We start from the raw sequence: 18,867 nt of genomic DNA, 5'->3' as shown, positions 1-18,867 counted from the left end.
CAAACCAAAAATTTTCAACTTTATTACTGGAGCAACTGGAGGAAAATGAACCATCAAAAACATTTTCTTTTAATTCAATTTCAATTGACTAACATTTCTCTTCGGATCGTTATTGGAAAAACTAATAAATTACCTCAAAGGGTACGATTTCACGAAACTTTCTCATTAGATGCTTTTCTTTGGATACAATGGTAAAGTTTAATACCTTTCATGAATATGGATCGCAATTTGCATATTAATACAAGAATTTTGGTTTGTCTTTCCCGAAACTTCCGGTGTTGTGTATTGTTTAACATCGTGTACCAATTATAAGCCTCTCAAAGTGTGAAGTTTGATAACTTACTCAGATTACACTGTCAAAGGACGAGTCATTTAGGAATGTCATCGGCCGTGGACACAGTTATTAACTCGAGGATGGAATAATTTCGAAATGTTCGCTAATTTACATATTTTATAGAATTTCAAAGAGTTTTTAAGTTGTCTGGAATACTTTTAATCACTCCCTTGATCTCCAGAAGCCGTATCAAACTAACTTTGCGGAGAAACAAAAATTAAAGTTAACACGTGTATTAGAGAAGTTCCCGCTTCTTAGAAACAGTTTTAAAAATAGAAGGAAATACAACTCTGAAGTTTGCTAGACAGAAATCGATAACAAACTCTTACGAAGATAAAGCAAATATTTGAAATTAAAACATAATGTTTGACTCTCGTTCAACGACTTATTTCCAGTATTTGTATTATTACGGAAACGTGACTTTGGTAAAATTGCTTGTTAACATGTAGTAAACTAATGTACACATTTTCCCTTGTTCCATTCTAATTAATTAATTATTTAGGGTTGCGCGAACATAAATGAAACCCACCAAAATTATTGGGGTTACTTTCAACAGATCCGTTATCACGGCGAAAATTACTCAGAAAGATACTTTGTGAACACAAAAGAAGAAATTTGATAAATTATAAAAGTATAATTCATCTCCAACACTTAAGAAAGAAAACCATTTTTATTTCCATTCATTTCCAGGACCAATCAATACTGAAACACTCGTATTTTTTATCGCATCTATAACTCCAACAAGTTTTTTCCTCAATTGTCATTTGGCGAAAACTCACGACTAGCACGTCCTTAATTCCCTTTCTTTTGTGCCTCACAAATATTTTCACCGTTGTTGCTAAATTACTTTCGTGCTGCTTTAAACTTCGAATCCACGGTTTTTATTTGCACTAAGAACCGATTTTCGTATAAAACAGGTGTCTGGGTTCTTGGATAATTTCAATGAGACGATTGAGGGAAACACGAGTGGTTGCCAAGCGTAACGTCTTTCAATTCGAAGAAACTTTCGCGAAAGTTAAATCTCATAATTTCGTTCCATTCAAGGTGCGCTGGCCATTGACGAGAAATATTTTAACACAAATAGTTACAATGAATTACAAATTTTGGGGAAAATTGCCGCTTGTAAACACGAACGGGATTACATAATGAAACGATGTCGTAAAAAGTTATTGTCTATGTTGGATATACCCGGCGACTACCCAGAATTGTTATTTATGACATTACAATGTAAACTTTAATTTCTGTTTTTATAATTTCTTGCATCATAAAACTCAAAAAAAAAGTGCTTCATTTTTAATGAGCCTGTAGCACAATTTTGGACTTCGATAACCATTAAACTTATATTAAATCTCTAATTAGTTTGTTTACTAGATCCAACAATGACTATTTTACTGTAAATCATTTAATTATTTGTATTATTTGAATCAAAAATAAACTTTTTTGAATTTCAAAAAAAACGGCGACATCTATTGGTGTCAATATCAAACCCCACTAAATGACTTCTGACAGAGCCAAATGTCAACAACGTCAAAAATGGCTGCGGTCGTATTTACAGGTGCCCAAGCACTAAGTAAGTAGTTAAAAACACTCAAAACCGTTTATAAACACCACGAGCCCTCTTCGTTTTCATTTCCTGCACCATAATAACGGCACCTTTCTCCTCATCCTTCATTTCCAGACGTCAATCATTACATAACATAACCTCAAAATCTCCTTTTTCAGAGCAACAAACTGGAATAATCGGAATCGCGTACATCCGCACATCGAACTACAGCACGGAAAGTAACTCCTACAACTTGGCGGCGTTAAAAAGGGGCACAGGAGGTCGCAGCAGTTTCAATGGAGTCGTGGCGACAGTGTTTGGGGCTTCGGGCTTCGTTGGACGTTATGTTTGTAACAAATTGGGCAAAATTGGCTCACAGGTAATTGATTCAAGTCCATAACTTGATCTAAGTCAATTCGCTTTAGATGATAATCCCATATCGTGGCGATGCCTATGATGTTATGCGCCTGAAAGTCTGTGGAGACTTGGGGCAAGTTTATTTCCATCCCTATAATTTGAGAGACGAAGAATCGATAGAGAAAGTCGTGCGGTACTCCAACGTTGTTATTAATTTAGTGGGGCGGGATTGGCAAACGAGGAATTTTAATTTTGATGATGTTCATGTGAAAGGGGCACAGACTTTGGCTAGACTTTCTAAAAAGGCAGGAGTTGAGAGGTTTATACATGTATCGGCACTGAACGCTGCTGAAAGACCTCCTCCTGTTATTTTAAAGAATGGATCACAATGGTTAGCTAGTAAATGGAGAGGAGAACAAGCTGTCTTGAAGGAGTTCCCTGAGGCTACAATTATCAGGCCTTCTGATGTTTATGGACAAGAAGACAGATTTCTAAGGTAGTGGTCCAAGTCTTAGGTTGCTGCTCACTGGAAATTTTAGGTACTACGCCCACATTTGGAGGCGCCAGGGCCAATGGATGCCTCTCTGGAAAAATGGCGATGCCACGATCAAACAACCAGTATTCGTCTCTGACTTAGCCGCTGGAATTATCGCTGCCATCAAAGATCCTGACACTGCAGGAAAAGTCTACCAAGCTGTTGGGTAAGTTTCACTACACTCAAATTTGTTGCTACAGTTTTTTTTTTGTAGTCCCAAACGCTACCAGTTATCAGAATTAGTAGATTGGTTCTACAGACTCATGCGAAGAGACAAAGAATGGGGCTACTGGCGATACGACATGCGTTTCGACCCTCTTTTCCAAATAAGAGTCACTTTAACCGAAGCTTTACGTGTTGCCTGGCCTATTGGAAACCTCCATTGGGAGAGAGTGGAAAGAGAACACGTCACTGATGACGTTCATAATGATATCCCAACACTGGAAGACTTGGGAGTGCATTTGACACAGATGGAAGATCAAGTACCGTGGGAACTCAAACCTTGGATTTACGGGGCGTACCAAGGAATTGATGTGGATGAGCCCTACACTGAGCCCGCGCCACCCAAAGTTGTGGCGTAGATTGTATATAACTAAACTGTAAATTATTTGAAAGGTTGAATAAATTCACTGGTACTGTAAAGTCGCACTTGCAGGTACAAATGAAAAAGTCGCCTGGCGCATCCACCATTTTTATAATTTGGTAAAATTACGTTTTTGGGTCTTTTAATTTGCGCGGATGCTTTCTGTTCTCTTTTGTCTTTAAAAGCAATAACTTTTAACTGTATTTTTTCTACTTTTTGTGACAGACAACCAGCAAGACACAACTACACAACTTTCAGGTAAGAAAATTTTATTTTTTTTACAGAAGCAAATTGATAATTCTTCAACGAACAGCAGTCGTGGCGCCCAAAAAGCAAATTATTCTGTTTCTCTTCTCCAGTATGCAACAGCAACATCATTGTTCACTCTTAAACACAATAATGGCCTTCCTGAAAGAATAACAATCCTAGCTGAATACGTCTCATGAATTACTTATCAACAGAATACCTGAGCTGATAACTTTTTGTAACTTTTTCTTCCACCATGACAGCGCGGATTTTCATCCCCAAAACTTCTTCCCATCTAAGCGAAGAAGAACCAGGAGGAGGTCGTTCATTCAAGACATCAATTTGCACCATCTTATGTTGCAATTATAAAAGTTCTATAAACAAACCAAATAGTTTCATTTGAAAAACCGGTTTACCGAAATTAGTCGATTATCGAAGCCCTTATGACTGCGCGAACAAAAATTACGCAGGTGTCTTATGCTTGGGCTCTAGAATTTACATTAGATCACGAAACACGCAGTATTATATAAATAAAAAAGAGTAAAAACTAGAAGTTATGTGGGAATAAACAATAAATAATTACTACGTTCACTGTAGCCCGTTTTTTGTTGTCGAACCCTCAACACCGCGTCACTCTTTTTTTTCAAACCAATGCCAAAATTGGTACTTTAATGTGTAATGATACTAGCGAGAAATTGTTTCGCCGCGTTTCAGTTATTGATTTTTTACCTTCGCTGAAAAGTTCTTGCGGTTAATTCTTAAACTGTTGTGTAAGAAAAAAACACAAAAAAAAAATATGGAAATTATAGTATATTGTATAACAAGTGTTGAAAATGGAAGATCTCACCCGAGTTTGCAGAGCTTAAGCAAACGAGTGTGAAATTGAATTTTCAACACATGTTGTACACGATATTTTTCCGACAACCACAAAACACACAGATATTTATTTTTTTAATTATATTTATAGAGGTCGTCAGAAAAGAGCATTTTATAAATTTTTCAAAAAACAAAGAACTCAAAAAAGAGCCCACAAAACTTGTAGCTATTATGCAACGCACGGATTATGAAACAATTTCCAAGCCTCGACTTTTGAAATAGTCTAACATTTTTTTCTGTTCACTACTATCAAAAGATTTCTTTGCGTTTCTCCGGGCGTAACATATCACATTTTTTTGTTCATTGTCGCTGATTGTTATATCTGCATTCTTTTCACACAAATATTTCACGTTTATAAATACACCAATTTCGCAACCCAAATGCAGAGGAGTTTGACCAGACTCATTACGAGCGTCAATGTTTATCTCCTGTTCCAACAAGAAATCTATCGTTTGAAAATTCTGATGTTTCGACTGTAGCGCAAAGTGCAAGGCACTGTTTCCGGCATTGTCTAAAATCCGGAAATCGGCTCTGTGATTCCGACAATATTCCAGTTTTGAGGACGATCCGATTTTACATGCCAAATGCGCTGGTGTCATTCCTTGGTGGTTCGGACAATTGGGATCAAAACCTTTTTCAGCCAATATTTTTAGAATTCCATAACGTTGTTGCTTTCTAAAGCCGCCAAATTCTTCGCAAAATTTCACCGCAAAGTGGTATAGAGTGTTACCTTGTCGGTCCCGAGCCTCCAAATTAGCATCATTAAGCATTAGATATTTGAAGCTTTCAGTACAATTTTTAGTCGCTAAATGCAAAGCTGTTACTCCTTTATCATTCTGTGCGTTGACATTCACACCATTTGTCAACAACAATTTCGTCATCTCTACTGGATCATTAAAATACCTCATGCAATGCAAAGGAGTATTTTCATGATTGTCCACGATTGTGGCATCCGCGGAATTTTCCAACAAATAACTCGCGCTTTGGACGAAATCTTTAGACGCCGCGAGATGCAGCGCGGTTTTTCCGTCATCATTCTGTGCGTTTATGCTTACTCCGTTTGTTATTAACAATTGTGTTATCATCACCTCTTCACGTTTTGCTTCCATTGCTTTATGAAGAGTAGAATTTTTCTCGTTATCAACACCATTGATATTGCTTTCAGAGTTTGTTAATATTTGCAGATTTTCAAAGTTACTTTTTACGCAAGCTAAATGTAAGGCAGTTTCACCTTTGTCGTTAGTTCCATCGATTGGAATTCCGAATTGTTTTATTCTCTTTAGAGCGATTCTTGCCTTTCCACTTGCTAGTTGGTGTAAGATTGAGTTACCACCACTGCATTTTGCTCCATTTTGGATCAAAGTTTCAAACATATCGTAACATCCATAGTAGCAAGCATAATCAAGAGGATTTAAATTACCGTCTTTATCATTCTGGTAGACGCTGTTCATATCTTTGATATTTTCTATTATTTTTTGGACAACCACAACGTTTCCTTTTCTTTCTTTGGAATAATCGTCGTTTCTGCATCCTCTGATAGCGATATGTAATACATTCTGTTGGAAAAAATACGGAGATAATCGAGTAGTTGCACGTGCCAAGTCTGGGTTTTGATCCATAAATAACGAAAATAAATTGCAATGACCGAAACCTGCACAGTACAACGGCATATGGGTACAACTGATCTTCTTATCATCTCTTATTTTTAAAATTTGATCACATGTCAAAAGATTGTCTGCAAGACACTTCTCTAATAACTGAAGACAGCCCCGCTTAATTGAGTAATCGAAGCAATCAAACCGAAATAGATTGTCTTGTTGATACAAGTTTCCTTCTTTTCCTGCCAATAAATCAATCACTTCTAAAGCCGAACTTGATCCTCGTTCTAACCAGAAGTGGTCTATATTCTTAGGGAAAAGATTTGAACTGTTACCATACGTACAAGCGACATGCAAAGCCGTCCGACCACCTTCGTCTACTTCATGAAACTTTGTCTCTACGTCAGTTGAAATCTTCTCCACGTTTCCATAAATAACAGCCAAATGGAGAGAATTCTGTTCAGCCAACATAATGTCGAAAAACCGCCGCAAACTATCGTACTTTCGAGAAAAAAACGTGTCTTCTAAAACGACGAGTTTTTCTTTGTTTTTCGCCAACCACACACAAGCGAAGTACTCAGCAAAAGTTTGATGCATGAAAATAGGATGGAAATCAAAACTGAACGACCTAAAAACTCGAGTTATTATGCCGTACTTATCACCATTCGTTTGAAGTCCAGTCAAAAAACCCTCACTTTCGCTTGTAGTCAAACCGAGTTTCGCATAGTCGTCAGAATCCAGACACATCATTAGTCCCGGATTTTCGTACTGCTCTAAATCTCTTTCGAAATTCATCCCGAGCTGACTCTCTAAACTTTCATCAATGCCAAGTTTACTAAACTTGAATCGTTTCTTCCCTGAGAAAAACAATTTGTACATGCGTGTCAATACGAACATGTTTTTCTCTTCAACGCCGTCGTTGTGGAGGAGGATTTCAGTCAAAATGTACAATTGAAGAGGAATTCCGAGGAGTTTTTGACTGTTGGCAATATCAACACTCGCAAAAACTGCAGTGACGACGTTTTCTATTTCTTCTTCGTTGAATTTAGCTGCGAGCTTGTCGTGGATGTACCGCGTTTGTTCTTCTTTCGTCAATTCTTTAATTTCAATCGGGAGGACATCGAGGGTTTCGCGTAGCTTTTCTTGGAGGTTTTCGCGAGATGTCAACCAAATCTTGAAGCCATTTTCCGTCAGGTGCTGCACAAATTTTATTACCAGAGGGACGTGTTTACTGTCTACTTCGTCTAATCCGTCTAAAAAAATCTCAACCAGTTTGTGTTTTATCAACATTTCTTTAACTTTAGTGGTTAAAGCGTCGTTTTCTTTTCCTCCCTCGAGCTTCAGAAGTGTCTCAGGATCAAAGTGTCGATCTGTGGTAAAAAAGCAGTTACAATTAATCAATCTCACAAAGATAGTCCAAGACTCTGAAGGACAACTGTTATTTAAAGACCGCAAAAGTGTTGATTTTCCCATGCCAGGCGGTGCGCAAAACACGTTTAACTTATCCTTGAAATGGTGAAAAATGTTCTTTTCTTCAATGACGTGCGCAGATTGTTCAACGCTTCTGGGAACATGGAATTTTGGTAGTTGTTCCCCCGGTTCACCAATTAGATAATCTTTTTGAGACATTTCAAACAGTTGTTGCGTCTTGATGTGCGTTGAAATCTCTTCATCGACACCAAGGAGTTGTTTCAAAAGAACCGCTCCTCTGCCTTGGAGTGACACTTTAAAAGTGTTCGTGATGGGGTGGTGGATACCTTTGGCCATCAAATCCGACACGTTTTCAAAAATATCCCAATCGTCGAAGTCCTCTCTCGTCATTTTTCCAATCAAGATAATTTTTTTCTGTCGAAGATCCTTCTTCAGCAGTTTTAGAACCGCGCGCACTGTTGATTCATGGGTGTTTTCCACTTTTACAACGAGTGGAACTTTATCCAAAAACCATAACAGTTTCGAAGTGTCGGTTTTGGTCAGAGCGAAATTCTTTGCACAGTCTCCGAAATCGCTCGTTTCTTCGATGTCCCAGATGGAGTTGACTATGTCCCCGTTTTCTACTAGTGTCATTTCAAACTTCATGATCTCTTCTTTAAGATATTCCGTTTTCGGGTTGATTTTCTCGTTTGAAAGAGACTTAATAAAAGGGGAGAACGCTAGTTCGGTTAATTTCGCAATGAAATCGTGTTTGGTCAACACGTAGTTCTGAGACCACCATTTGTTCATGTAGTATGTTAAAGTACCATAAATGTCGCATTGGAGGAGATTGGCCAACATTTTTTTTAACTTGAATTCAACAGTGCGCACGTTGTCTTGTTGTGCGAAGAGGTAAATTTTCTTTTCTGCCGACTTGAACTGATAAATATTGTCCACGCTTCTTTCAGTGCCTAGTAAAATATCTTTGTATTCCAAGTCAGAACAATGTTCAAAGGCAATTCCGTCTGATATAACTGAATTATTTTCCAAATTAACTTTGTTGTTCGTAAAAAGAATATAAGTCGCATCATCGTCTTGAAGGCCAGGAATCGATTTAAAATATTTCTTAAGAAGATAATTTTTATTCATTTCAAAATCTTCTTTTTTCAAGACTTTCACGTTATCTTTGTGTTTTATTTGAAACATAAATCTCTTATTCCTTCCATTTTTTAATGTGATTAGAAATTCTAGGTCGTCAAAATCGCCACAGTCTTTATTATTTGAAGTCATTTCGAAGTTTTGAACATCATCGTTGATACTCAAAGTTAAGGCATAAAAAGCAGACAGGAGTTTTTCATATTCTTTACCAGAATCGACGGTTTCAGTCCGTTTAACGTACTTGCGAAACTAAAAGAAAAAAACTAGAACTAATAGAAAGAAAAAAAGTGGAAATGGTGCGGCGAAAAATATTTTAAAGCATCAGGAAGTAAAAAATCTGTATAAAATGTTCTAAAACTCACTTTTGAGGTCTTGGGTAAGACTGGTGAAGGCACTTTTTTCTGCATCTGGTGAAAAATATACAAAAAAAAATAAAATTAATAAACTTTGAAATTGAATTAAAACAAGCATTCATTACACGAACACCAACATTTTTAGCCAATCAAATTTGACTTGAATATAGCGAAAGCACTGATCACATTGAAACCACTTTTCCCATTCTTTGTTCTGACGGCCGGTGACGTATTATTGTCTTTGTAGAACGGGTAAAAAATTAATCTATTGATCTACTAATAAAACCTCATTAGAGCTACTAAAATTAAGTCGGAATTTTAGCTTCCAAAAAACTAAAAACCACCATAATAATCATTACTGTTTACACAGCTAAATTTTTGAGAAAATAGCGTTCAAAGTTTGTACCAGTTACTTTTGGCCGTCACTGTATAATAAAAAAATTCTCGTAAATCTTATAATATTTGTTTCATAATAAAATTCAATGAGGGCAAAAAGTGGTCCTCAATTCGAGCCAATTTTTCCCTTGCACAGAGATTAATTATGTAATATTTAATTAGAGGATTTTTTCTACATAAATTTACTGCCTTATTATTCAGTATAACAGAGAAAGACTTACATCTTTCTCTTTAGACATGTCCACATTCTCCATCAGCAAAGACATTTGTGGGTTGGATGAAGAAACAACGTAAATTTCTAATGCTACCAACTCCACATTCTGTTGGGGAAACCCAGCAATGGTAGTCCCAACTTCAGTAACTTTAGCTTTTACCTCAACGACACTACCTTGAAAAATACTACAATAAATGTAAAAAATATTGCACAATAATTTGTTATAGTTACATGCTTGAAAACTCGCTCTGTGGCATATTTACTAAACTTGTAAACTCCCCTTGTCTCAAGACTAGAAAACATTCCTTCCTTCTAATTCCAACAGTGTGCACTTCAGCTCTTATCCAAAGAGAAGAACCTAATGGAGCCTTATTTAAGTCTTGAAGACTTGTGAACTCATATTTAAGATTGTTAGGCCGCTCTCTAATTGCTTCAGGTTCTCTTCCCCCGGTATTTTTCTTTGGCGTTGCATGCATTGTTCCACAATGAAGTAAAATAATTCTATAAGAAAAAACACTTCAAAATTTGACGGCATGAACATGCCAATTGAGGTTAGAGTAGTAATCGTAATTAAACGTCAGAATTCTACCACCAACCTTTTAGTTATGTATTGCTGATTGCATATAACCTTTTTTTTAATTAGCGGTACATTTTATAATATTATTTATAACTAATTACAATTTTACAATAATCCTGTTTATAACTGAATTTTATTTTTTTTTGGTTTAAAAATGGTTTATAATTAAAATTTATTTTTCTTGTGGGGAATTTTTATAGGCGCCAAATTCAAAATAAACTTCGAAATTAATGTAAGTCAAAGATCTTACATTAAAATGTAATCAAAACACCAATTTATAGCTGTTTATTTAAGAAGGATATTAAATAATTCTTGATGAACGAGGACGTTATTTGCTAAGTTACTTGCTAGTTTTTTATGAATTACTTAATATTCGTAGTAAATACAAAGCTTTATCGAAACATGTACGAAGGTGGCAATGCCCAACAGTTCTGCAAATTTCCAATTTTTGACTTAAGTTTTGAACGCGATGAAACAGCGAGGAAAGCATTTCCCAAGAGATTTTATGTTAAAGTTAATATAAATAAATGGAAAGCTTTCATTTCCGAAAATACATTGAATATTATGCATTAAGGGCAGCTATGCTATTATGAAACAGTAACTATGTTATTATGAATTATTTGTATCATCACTAATATGATGGACTTTACATGTAACCATAGAAACGTATTAGGTACAACTTAATGTTCATGTTTCGATAAAAACTTAAAATATTACGTTCATTCACGACCATGTTCAAGAACTGAAAACTTCTTGTAATTCGTTTAACTTAATTTACACTAATAACAATAATTGAATAAATGATTTTCCCTAATTTGATCATTAGAGTTCGGACAAAATATTCGGTTATCGCTTAGATCACCCTCAACTCTTTCCCACTATTGTCTTGCTCCGCCTAGATCTCCCTATTATAATAAAGTATTAATAAGGTGGGGGTTCGATCGCGCTATGATGTGCCCAGGACCGAATTAGGCTGAATATTTTGTCCGAACTCTTTTGATCATGTCGTTGAAGTTAGCAACCTCCCATAAAGACAATGAATCCTTTGGAGTAAAATACACAAAAAGAGGATAGTCAAAGGGGGTTGTAGTGTCGCCCTTTTTCACCGTTACCGTAAAAATGTAGCATCTACCCCGGTGGCAGTATCCCCAAAAGTAGAGAAAAATTCACTGATAAATCTCCCATTTTGAGTATGTCTCCACTAACCGTCAGAGGGTTGTAATCTCGCCCCATTTTGATTCACTCTCTGAAAATTTAAAAAATCGAAAATGTACCCTAATGGCTTTAATTCCAAAAAATATAGCAAAATTTACTGATAAATCTCCTATATCAAGTATGCCTCCACCAGTTGTCAGAGGGTTGTAATCTCGCTTTTCTTTAGTTTACCCTTTGTAAATTTGAAAATTAAAAAATGTACCCCAATGGTATTAGTGTCAAAAATTAGAAAAAAAATCCTAATTAACCTAACAAAGCGCTTCATTGGTTTCCACTCAATTTTTATATGTCGCTCTTGGTAGTGGGAGCTTGACTCCAACCCTTTGAGTAAAAATTGAAAATTTTCCTGTAGTGACTCTTCTTGTAAATGCTTGTTGTAGTGGTATGCAAACTAAGTAATGAAGTGAAAGCAACGGCACAAAACATTGTTCATGAGGTGCGAAAAGTCAAGCTAGAAACTGGTTGAAACTTTGGAGAAAACACTCTTTTATTTATTTTCGTTTGAATTTATTTTTGGAAGTCACTTGAATAAGATATGGAGTTATTTAAAATGTACAATTTTTCCTTTAACCTTTACGAGAAGATTAAAGAAACGATTAAACTTAAAACTGGAAACACGTTTTTCCACGACCTTGTCTATTTAATAAAGCTGAAAACTTCTTATAATTCACTTAAAATGATTTACACTAATAGTAGTAAATTATTGAATAATTGATTGATATTCATTTGCTTAGTTTGATCGTTATGAGTCGATGAAAAAGACCGATTAACCTGAGAAAAGCCATTAAATAACTGACCGTTTATCCTTCGAACAGAATAAGTTTAGAAGCGCAAAGAAGTCGACGTGCTGCAATGACGTAAGAGACTTTAAACCTTCTTTTTTATTTTCTTATGACCAACTTTAACAGAGCCAACGCATCCAAAAAAACTAAAAATTTTGGAATAGAAATAACTGACTATCCTAAAGGTAAATCTCACGTCGTTTAACACACACTGAGTTGTCCTTGCAGAAGACACATTAGAATATCTTCGTTACTTTTCTTTCGACATTTACAAAAATAAGTTTCTCCACTTCTTGGTGATTGGGAATCTTCAAATTAATCTGTTAGTCGTTTTGCCACAAGTGTACTTATTTATGAAGAATTTTGACGGACATTACTTATTACGTTATGGTCCCAGTACCTTTCTACTCGTTTTCGTACGTCTCCGTGCACGTTTCCGAGAAGTTACATGTAGTTTTCAGGCGATTTTAAGCTTCGCAAATATTTTGAAATTGGGTGATTATCTATTGCAATGTCTCATAGAATTAAAAATATGGATGCCGAGAAGTAAGACCGGTAAACTAACACAAAAGATACGGGAAGAATCGACACTTCTGAAGTATTCTCTCTTTATTAATTGTTTCTGCTCGATTATTAGTGGCTTCATTTTCTTCATTCCGTCGGAAGCTGATGAAGAAGTGTACATCGCGTACGTTCTGTTGAAAGATTTTATTAATCCTCAATGGAAAAACATGGTGGCGATTATTTTTGGCGTTTGTTGTGCGTTTGCAATTTGTGTCAGCCTCGGCACTTTGTATGAGGTGATATACTACATGTCTCACTTGAAACATCAGTATCAAATTATGATGAGTCTTTTGGAAGGTATAGATTTTGATACTGCTGATGACGTGTACTGCAGAGAGCTTCAGGAGGAAATTAAAACAACACTTATGATTGTGGTGACACGACACAACCAGCTCCTTAAGTATCTAACAAATTATGAACTCTCTTAAAAACGACATTTTCAGAATCTTAAATCAAACTCTCAAAAAATTTTGGAGTTTTATGGCATCTTACATGCTTCTTGGCTTGTTCTTCACAATCTGTTTGATTTTTTTCATCTTAAAATTTAAAGGATTATATATTATATCTTTAAGACTTGTTCCTCTGTGTTTGACCAGTGTGTCTGCAGAAGCTCTCATAATACTTTACGGACAACGATTTGAAGATGTTGTAAGTGTTTGTGTGTAAAGCAACCGCCACGTTTAAGAAACTTTATCGCAGACAGGTGAAATGTTCCACACTTTTTACTTATTGAAATGGTACAAATGGAACAAAGAAAATAAACAAACATATGTAATCATTCTAGCGAATTTAATGCGACCTGTTCGTATGAGAGTAACAGAAAATGTTGCTCTTAATCTCGCATTGGGAATCAAAGTAAGGCAGATAAAATAGTTTCAACTAAATTTATGATGTTTTTATAGATTGCTCAAACCGTTTACTCTATGGTTTCGGTACTTTTACAAATGCAAAATTAATAACCGGCACCTCCACCATTTTTAAATATGCTATGTAATATGTACTATAAAATAATTAATTATTTATTGTAACAAATATGTAAAATTAACTATCGCATATTTTCAAGAAATTGCACTGTTTTAAATTAGATTTAGATTATTTCTGATCTGCATCTTTGTTAACACTTGCTGTTGCAAATATGTCACAGTTAAACGTTCAAGAAAAATATCTTGAAACACTCTATGCACAATCGACATTTCAACACGTTAAATAATCTCATTTATAGCTGGTTCGTTTTGACCACATTTCTCTTTACGGTGTTGAACCTTCTGATCATTTTAGATGTTGTTATTAAGAACGCTTCATTGGTTACCACTCAATTTTTATACGTCGCTTTTGGTAGTTGGAGCTTGACTCTTTGGGTAAAAATTGAAAATTTTCCTGTAGTGACTCTTCTTGTAAATGCTTGTTGTTGTGGTATGCCAACTAAGTAATGAAGTGAAAGCAACGGCACAAAACATTGTTCATGAGGTGCGAAAAGTCAAGCTAGAAACTGGTTAAAACTTTGGAGAAGTAGTAAAAGACCTGCAACCATCGTTCAGTGCAGCTAGATTTTTTTCGATTGACAAAACGACAATTTGACAAAGTTTTTAATTATTATACTTCAGCTAAAATCAAAATAAAATAAACACTCTTGTATTTATTTTTGTTTGAATTTGTTTTTGGAAGTCACTTATATGAAATGGAGTTATTTAAAAATGTACAATTTTTTAAATAACCTTTTTGGCCTCATGAATTGTAAACGTCAAATTACCATTCAATTGACATCTTTGGAAACATTATATTTACAAGCGCCCTGGACGTTTACACACGCCGTGCGGTAAAAATTGCCCAAATCGTCTGCTCTTCAGATGCGTTTATAAATTAAAATCACTTCACCATAATGAAGATTGATCACCAAAGTGGAATCTACCTAAATTATTATCTCAATTAAGACAATATTTCTATTTTTAAAGTCATGTTAAAACTTTTTTTATACAGCGCCATCTTGTGTACTTTTTGTGCACCAACTACAAAATTGACAGAATTGACAGATGATAAAATTTATAAATGTCAGATGTGACAGTCCTCATGAATTTTGAAAAACCCAATTATTTAAATTAAAATTTTTCGGCCAAAAAGTTTAATACAACTCTTATGCGTTAACCACTTTACAGCGCTTAATCATTAAAGCACTCCGGCTACGCCGTCGTGCTTCAAACTGATTTCGCGCTGTAAAATGTAAGTTACCGCACGCTCTGTAAATAACTATTACGAGAAGATTAAAGAAACGATTAAACTTAAAACTGGAAACGGACGTTTATCCACGACCTTGTCTATTTAATAAAACTGAAAACTTCTTATAATTCACTTAAAATGATTTACACTAATAGTAGTAAATTATTGAATAATTGATTGATATTCATTTGCCTAGTTTGATCGTTATGAATCGATAAAAGAGACCGATTAACCTGAAAAAAGCCATCAAAATAACCGACAGTTTATCCTTCGAACAGATTAAGTTTTGAAGCGCAAAGAAGTCGACGTGCTACAATGACGTAAGAAACTATAAACCTTCTTTATTATTTTTTATGACCAACTTTAACAGAGCCAACGCATCCAAAAAAACTAAATATTTTGGAATAAAAATAACTGACCATCCTAAAGGTAAATCTCACGTCGTTTAACACACACTGAGTTGTCCTTGCAGAAGACACATTAGAATATCTTCGTAACTTTTCTTTCGACATTTACAAAAATAATATTCATAATATTCATGAAGAACTTTGACCGATATTACTTCTTACGTTATGGTCCGAGTACCTTTCTAGTTGTTTTCGTACGTCTCTGTGCACGTTTCTAAGAAGTTACATGTAGTTTTCAGGCGATTTTTAGCTTCGCATATGTTCTGAAATTCGATGATTATCTATTGCAAAGTCTCATAGAATTAAAAATATGGATGCCGAGAGGTAAGACGGGTAAACTATCACAAGAGCTACGGAGAGAATCGACGTTTATGAAGTATTCTTTGATTTTTAATTGTTTCTGGGCGATTATTAGTGGTTTTATTGTCTATCTTCTAACAAAAGCTGATGAAGAAGTGTACATCATGTACGTTCTGTTGAAAGATTTTATTAATCCTCAATGGAAAAACATCGTGACGATAATTTTTGGCGTTTGTTGTGCTTTGGCAATTTGTGTCAGTCTCGGCACTTTGAATTAGACGATCTACGTTGTGTTTCACATAAAAACTCAGTATCAAGTTATGATGAGTCTTCTGGAAGGTATAGATTTTGATACATCTGATGACGTATACTGCAAGGAGCTTCAGGAGAAAATTAAGATAGCTCTTGTGGTGATACGACACAACCAAATGCTTAAGTATCACGAATATTATAAACTCTCGTAAAAAGATTTTTTTCAGAACCTTAAATCACATTCTCAAAAAATTTTGGATTGTTATAGCATCTTATTTACTTCTTGGCTTGTTTTTCACAATCTGTTTGATTTTTTTCACCTTAAAATTTAAAGGATTATATATTATATCTTTGAGGCTTCAACAGAAGCTTAATAATATCCATAATGCTTTATGGACAACGATTTGAAGATATTGTAAGTTTATTAGTGCAAAGTAGTTTAAAAGTATTAGTATAAGAAACTTTATTGTAGACATATGAAATGTTTCACACTTTTTATTTATTGAAATGGTACAAATGGAACACAGCAAATAAACAAACGTATCTAATCATTCTTGCGAATTTAATGCGATCAGTTCGTATGACAATAACAGAAGATGTTGCTATTAATTACGATTTGGCAATCAAAGTAAGGCAGATAAATGCTTTTAGCAAGAATTATAATATTTTTGTAGTTTGCTAAAACCGTTTACTCTACGGTTTCGGTACTTATTCAAATGCAAAACTAAAAAGGTTTTACCCGGCACCTCCACCATTTTTAAATATACTATGTAATACTAAAAATAATCAATTGTTGTAACAAATATGCAAAATTAACTATTGCATACTTTCAAGTAATTGCACTGTTTTAAATTTTTTTAGATCTGCATCTTTGTTAACAATTCCTGTTGCCAATATTTCACAGTTAAACGTTCAAGAAAAATACTTTAAAAAATTCCACACCCTACACTCCAACACTTTAAATAATCTAGTCGTTTTGATCACATTTCTCTTTACGATGTTCAATAGTCTGATGATTTTAAATGTTGTTAATAAGCATGTTTTATTGGTTTCCATTCAATTTTTATACGTTGTTCTTGGTAGTGGCAACTTGACTCCAACTCTTTCGGTAAAAATTAAAGATTTTCCAGTAGTGACACTGTTTGTAGATGTTTGTTTTAGTAATATGTCAACTAAGTGATGAAGTAAAAGCAACGGCACAAAACATTGTTCATGAGGTACGAAAAGTGAAACTAGAAACATGTTGAAACTTTGAACGATTAGTAAAAGTCTGGCAACCATCGTTGAGTGTAGCTAGATTTTTTTCGATTAATTGAACGCCGATTTTTAGCATGTTGGAGTATTTGACAAAGTTTTTGGTTATTAAATATAATTTAGCTGAAATCAAAATAAAAGATAACTCTTTTATTTATTCTCATTTGAATTTGGTTTTGGAAGTCACTTAAATAGTGGAGTTATTGGGAAAAATTCTTCAAAAAACCTTTACCAGAAGATTAAAGCAACGATTAAATTTAAAACTTGAAATATTACATTTATCCACGATGATGTCCATTTAATATAACTGAAAACTTTTTGTAATCCACTTAATTTAATTTATACTAATAACAACAATTATTGAATAATTGAATGATATTTATTTGCCTAGTTTGATCGTTATAAATCGATCAAAGAGTCCGATTAACCTAAGAAAACGCATTAAATAACCGACCGTTTACCCTATGAACAGATTAAGTTTAGAAGCGCAAAGAAGTCGACGTGCTACAATGACGTAAGAAACTTGAAACATTTTATTTTTTCATCACTTACTTTAATAGAGCCAACGCTAAAAAATTTGGAATAGAAATAACTGATTATCCTAAAGGTAAATCTCACGTTGTTTAACACGCACTGAAATGTAATTGCAGAAGACACATTAAAATATCTGCGTTACTTTTCTTTTGACATTTACCAAAATAAGATTCTCCACTTCTTGGTGATAAAGAATCTCCAAATTTGTCTGTTAATCGTCATGCTACAAGTGAACTTATTCATGAAGAATTTTGACGCTGTCATGTGGCTTTCAGGTAATTGTAAGCTGCGCTAATATTCTGAAATTTGATGATTATCTATTGCAACGTCTCATGGAATTAAAAGTATGGATGCCGACAAATAAGACCGGTAAACTGGCACAAGAGATACAGGAAGAATCGACGCTTCTGACGATTTTAATGTTTTTGAATTGTTTCTGCGGGGTTATAAGTGGCTTCATTTTTTTCATTCCGACGGAAGCTGATGAAGAAGTGTACATAGTGTACGTTCTGTTGAAAGATTTTATTAATCCTCAATGGAAAAACCTGACGTGGATTATTTTTGGAGCTTGTTGTACTTTTGCAGTTTGTGTCAGTCTCGGCACTTTGTATCGCATGATATACCACATGTCTCACTTTAAAACTCAGTTTCAAATTATGTTGAGTCTTTTAGAAGTTATGGATTTTGATACAACAAACATTTTAAACAAGACTTAAGATTTTTGTGATACGACACAACCAACTCCTTAAGTTTCTCAAATATTATAAACTCTCATAAAAATATTTTTTTCAGAATCTCAAATCAAACCATCAAAACATTTTGGAGTTTTATGACATTTTACTTACTTCTTGGCTTGTTCTTCACAATATGTTTGATTTTTTTATCTTAAAATTTAAAGGATTAATTATTATATCTTTGAGACTTGTTCCCCTGTGCTTGATCAGTGTGTTTGGGGAAACTCTAATAATGATTTGTGCACAACGATTTGAAGATGTTGTAAGTTTATCAGTGTAAAGTAGCCGCCAAGTGTAAGAAACTTATTGTAGACAAATGAAATATTCCACACTTTTTATTTATTGAAATGGTACAAATGGAACAAAGAAAATAAACAAACGTATGTAATCATTCTTGCAAATTTAATCCGACCAGTTCGTATGAGAATAAC

General features: G+C 34.5%; 4 protein-coding genes and 2 long non-coding RNA genes across 6 annotated transcripts; 4 read left to right on the top strand and 2 right to left on the bottom strand.

Moving 5' to 3' along the window:
* Window positions 1-1,830: 1,830 nt before the first annotated feature.
* ND-39 (NADH:ubiquinone oxidoreductase subunit 39) lies at window positions 1,831-3,411 on the top strand. The gene is made up of 5 exons (XM_088043068.1): window positions 1,831-1,904; window positions 2,057-2,256; window positions 2,303-2,730; window positions 2,774-2,935; window positions 2,984-3,411. The coding sequence occupies exons 1-5, from the start codon at window positions 1,850-1,852 to the stop codon at window positions 3,348-3,350; spliced, it is 1,212 nt and encodes a 403-aa protein (XP_087899194.1). The 5' UTR covers window positions 1,831-1,849; the 3' UTR covers window positions 3,351-3,411.
* Window positions 3,412-3,604: 193 nt separating this feature from the next.
* LOC148170502 (uncharacterized) lies at window positions 3,605-3,949 on the bottom strand. Its single transcript, XR_015770548.1, has 2 exons — window positions 3,819-3,949; window positions 3,605-3,760 (listed from the first exon to the last, which is right to left on the bottom strand). It is a non-coding gene; the product is annotated as an uncharacterized LOC148170502 (long non-coding RNA).
* A 699-nt stretch (window positions 3,950-4,648) lies between these two features.
* Window positions 4,649-10,204, bottom strand: LOC148170501 (uncharacterized). Its single transcript, XM_088043067.1, has 4 exons — window positions 9,835-10,204; window positions 9,611-9,788; window positions 9,003-9,047; window positions 4,649-8,889 (listed from the first exon to the last, which is right to left on the bottom strand). The coding sequence occupies exons 1-4, from the start codon at window positions 10,077-10,079 to the stop codon at window positions 4,660-4,662; spliced, it is 4,698 nt and encodes a 1,565-aa protein (XP_087899193.1). The 5' UTR covers window positions 10,080-10,204; the 3' UTR covers window positions 4,649-4,659.
* Window positions 10,205-12,206: 2,002 nt separating this feature from the next.
* On the top strand, window positions 12,207-12,892 carry LOC148170500 (uncharacterized). Its single transcript, XM_088044291.1, has 4 exons — window positions 12,207-12,252; window positions 12,304-12,362; window positions 12,406-12,835; window positions 12,883-12,892. The coding sequence occupies exons 1-4, from the start codon at window positions 12,248-12,250 to the stop codon at window positions 12,890-12,892; spliced, it is 504 nt and encodes a 167-aa protein (XP_087900417.1). The 5' UTR covers window positions 12,207-12,247.
* A 10-nt stretch (window positions 12,893-12,902) lies between these two features.
* On the top strand, window positions 12,903-13,462 carry LOC148170499 (uncharacterized). The gene is made up of 2 exons (XM_088043981.1): window positions 12,903-13,141; window positions 13,185-13,462. The coding sequence occupies exons 1-2, from the start codon at window positions 12,909-12,911 to the stop codon at window positions 13,405-13,407; spliced, it is 456 nt and encodes a 151-aa protein (XP_087900107.1). The 5' UTR covers window positions 12,903-12,908; the 3' UTR covers window positions 13,408-13,462.
* Window positions 13,374-13,707, top strand: LOC148170498 (uncharacterized). The gene is made up of 2 exons (XR_015770635.1): window positions 13,374-13,596; window positions 13,644-13,707. It is a non-coding gene; the product is annotated as an uncharacterized LOC148170498 (long non-coding RNA).
* The last annotated feature ends 5,160 nt before the right edge of the window (window positions 13,708-18,867 follow it).

The sequence above is a fragment of the Gnatocerus cornutus genome, chromosome 8, assembly GCF_029298725.1.
Source record: "Gnatocerus cornutus isolate USDA-ARS CGAHR chromosome 8, icGnaCorn1.1, whole genome shotgun sequence".
NCBI lineage: Eukaryota > Metazoa > Arthropoda > Insecta > Coleoptera > Tenebrionidae > Gnatocerus > Gnatocerus cornutus.
Note: the sequence above shows the minus strand (reverse complement) of the source record. Positions and strands in the feature narration are given on the sequence as shown.

Coding starts and splice junctions, on each gene's coding strand:
- ND-39 (XM_088043068.1), top strand. CDS start 1,850: ATGTCAACAACGTCAAAAATGGCTGCGGTCGTATTTACAGGTGCCCAA. Junction 1,905..2,056: donor TACAGGTGCCCAAGCACTAA/GTAAGTAGTTAA, acceptor CTCCTTTTTCAG/AGCAACAAACTGGAATAATC. Junction 2,731..2,773: donor CAAGAAGACAGATTTCTAAG/GTAGTGGTCCAA, acceptor TGGAAATTTTAG/GTACTACGCCCACATTTGGA.
- LOC148170501 (XM_088043067.1), bottom strand. CDS start 10,079: ATGCATGCAACGCCAAAGAAAAATACCGGGGGAAGAGAACCTGAAGCA. Junction 9,048..9,610: donor ACATGTCTAAAGAGAAAGAT/GTAAGTCTTTCT, acceptor ATTTTTCACCAG/ATGCAGAAAAAAGTGCCTTC. Junction 8,890..9,002: donor TCTTACCCAAGACCTCAAAA/GTGAGTTTTAGA, acceptor TTTTTCTTTTAG/TTTCGCAAGTACGTTAAACG.
- LOC148170500 (XM_088044291.1), top strand. Junction 12,363..12,405: donor AATAACTGACTATCCTAAAG/GTAAATCTCACG, acceptor TTGTCCTTGCAG/AAGACACATTAGAATATCTT.
- LOC148170499 (XM_088043981.1), top strand. CDS start 12,909: ATGGTGGCGATTATTTTTGGCGTTTGTTGTGCGTTTGCAATTTGTGTC. Junction 13,142..13,184: donor CGACACAACCAGCTCCTTAA/GTATCTAACAAA, acceptor CGACATTTTCAG/AATCTTAAATCAAACTCTCA.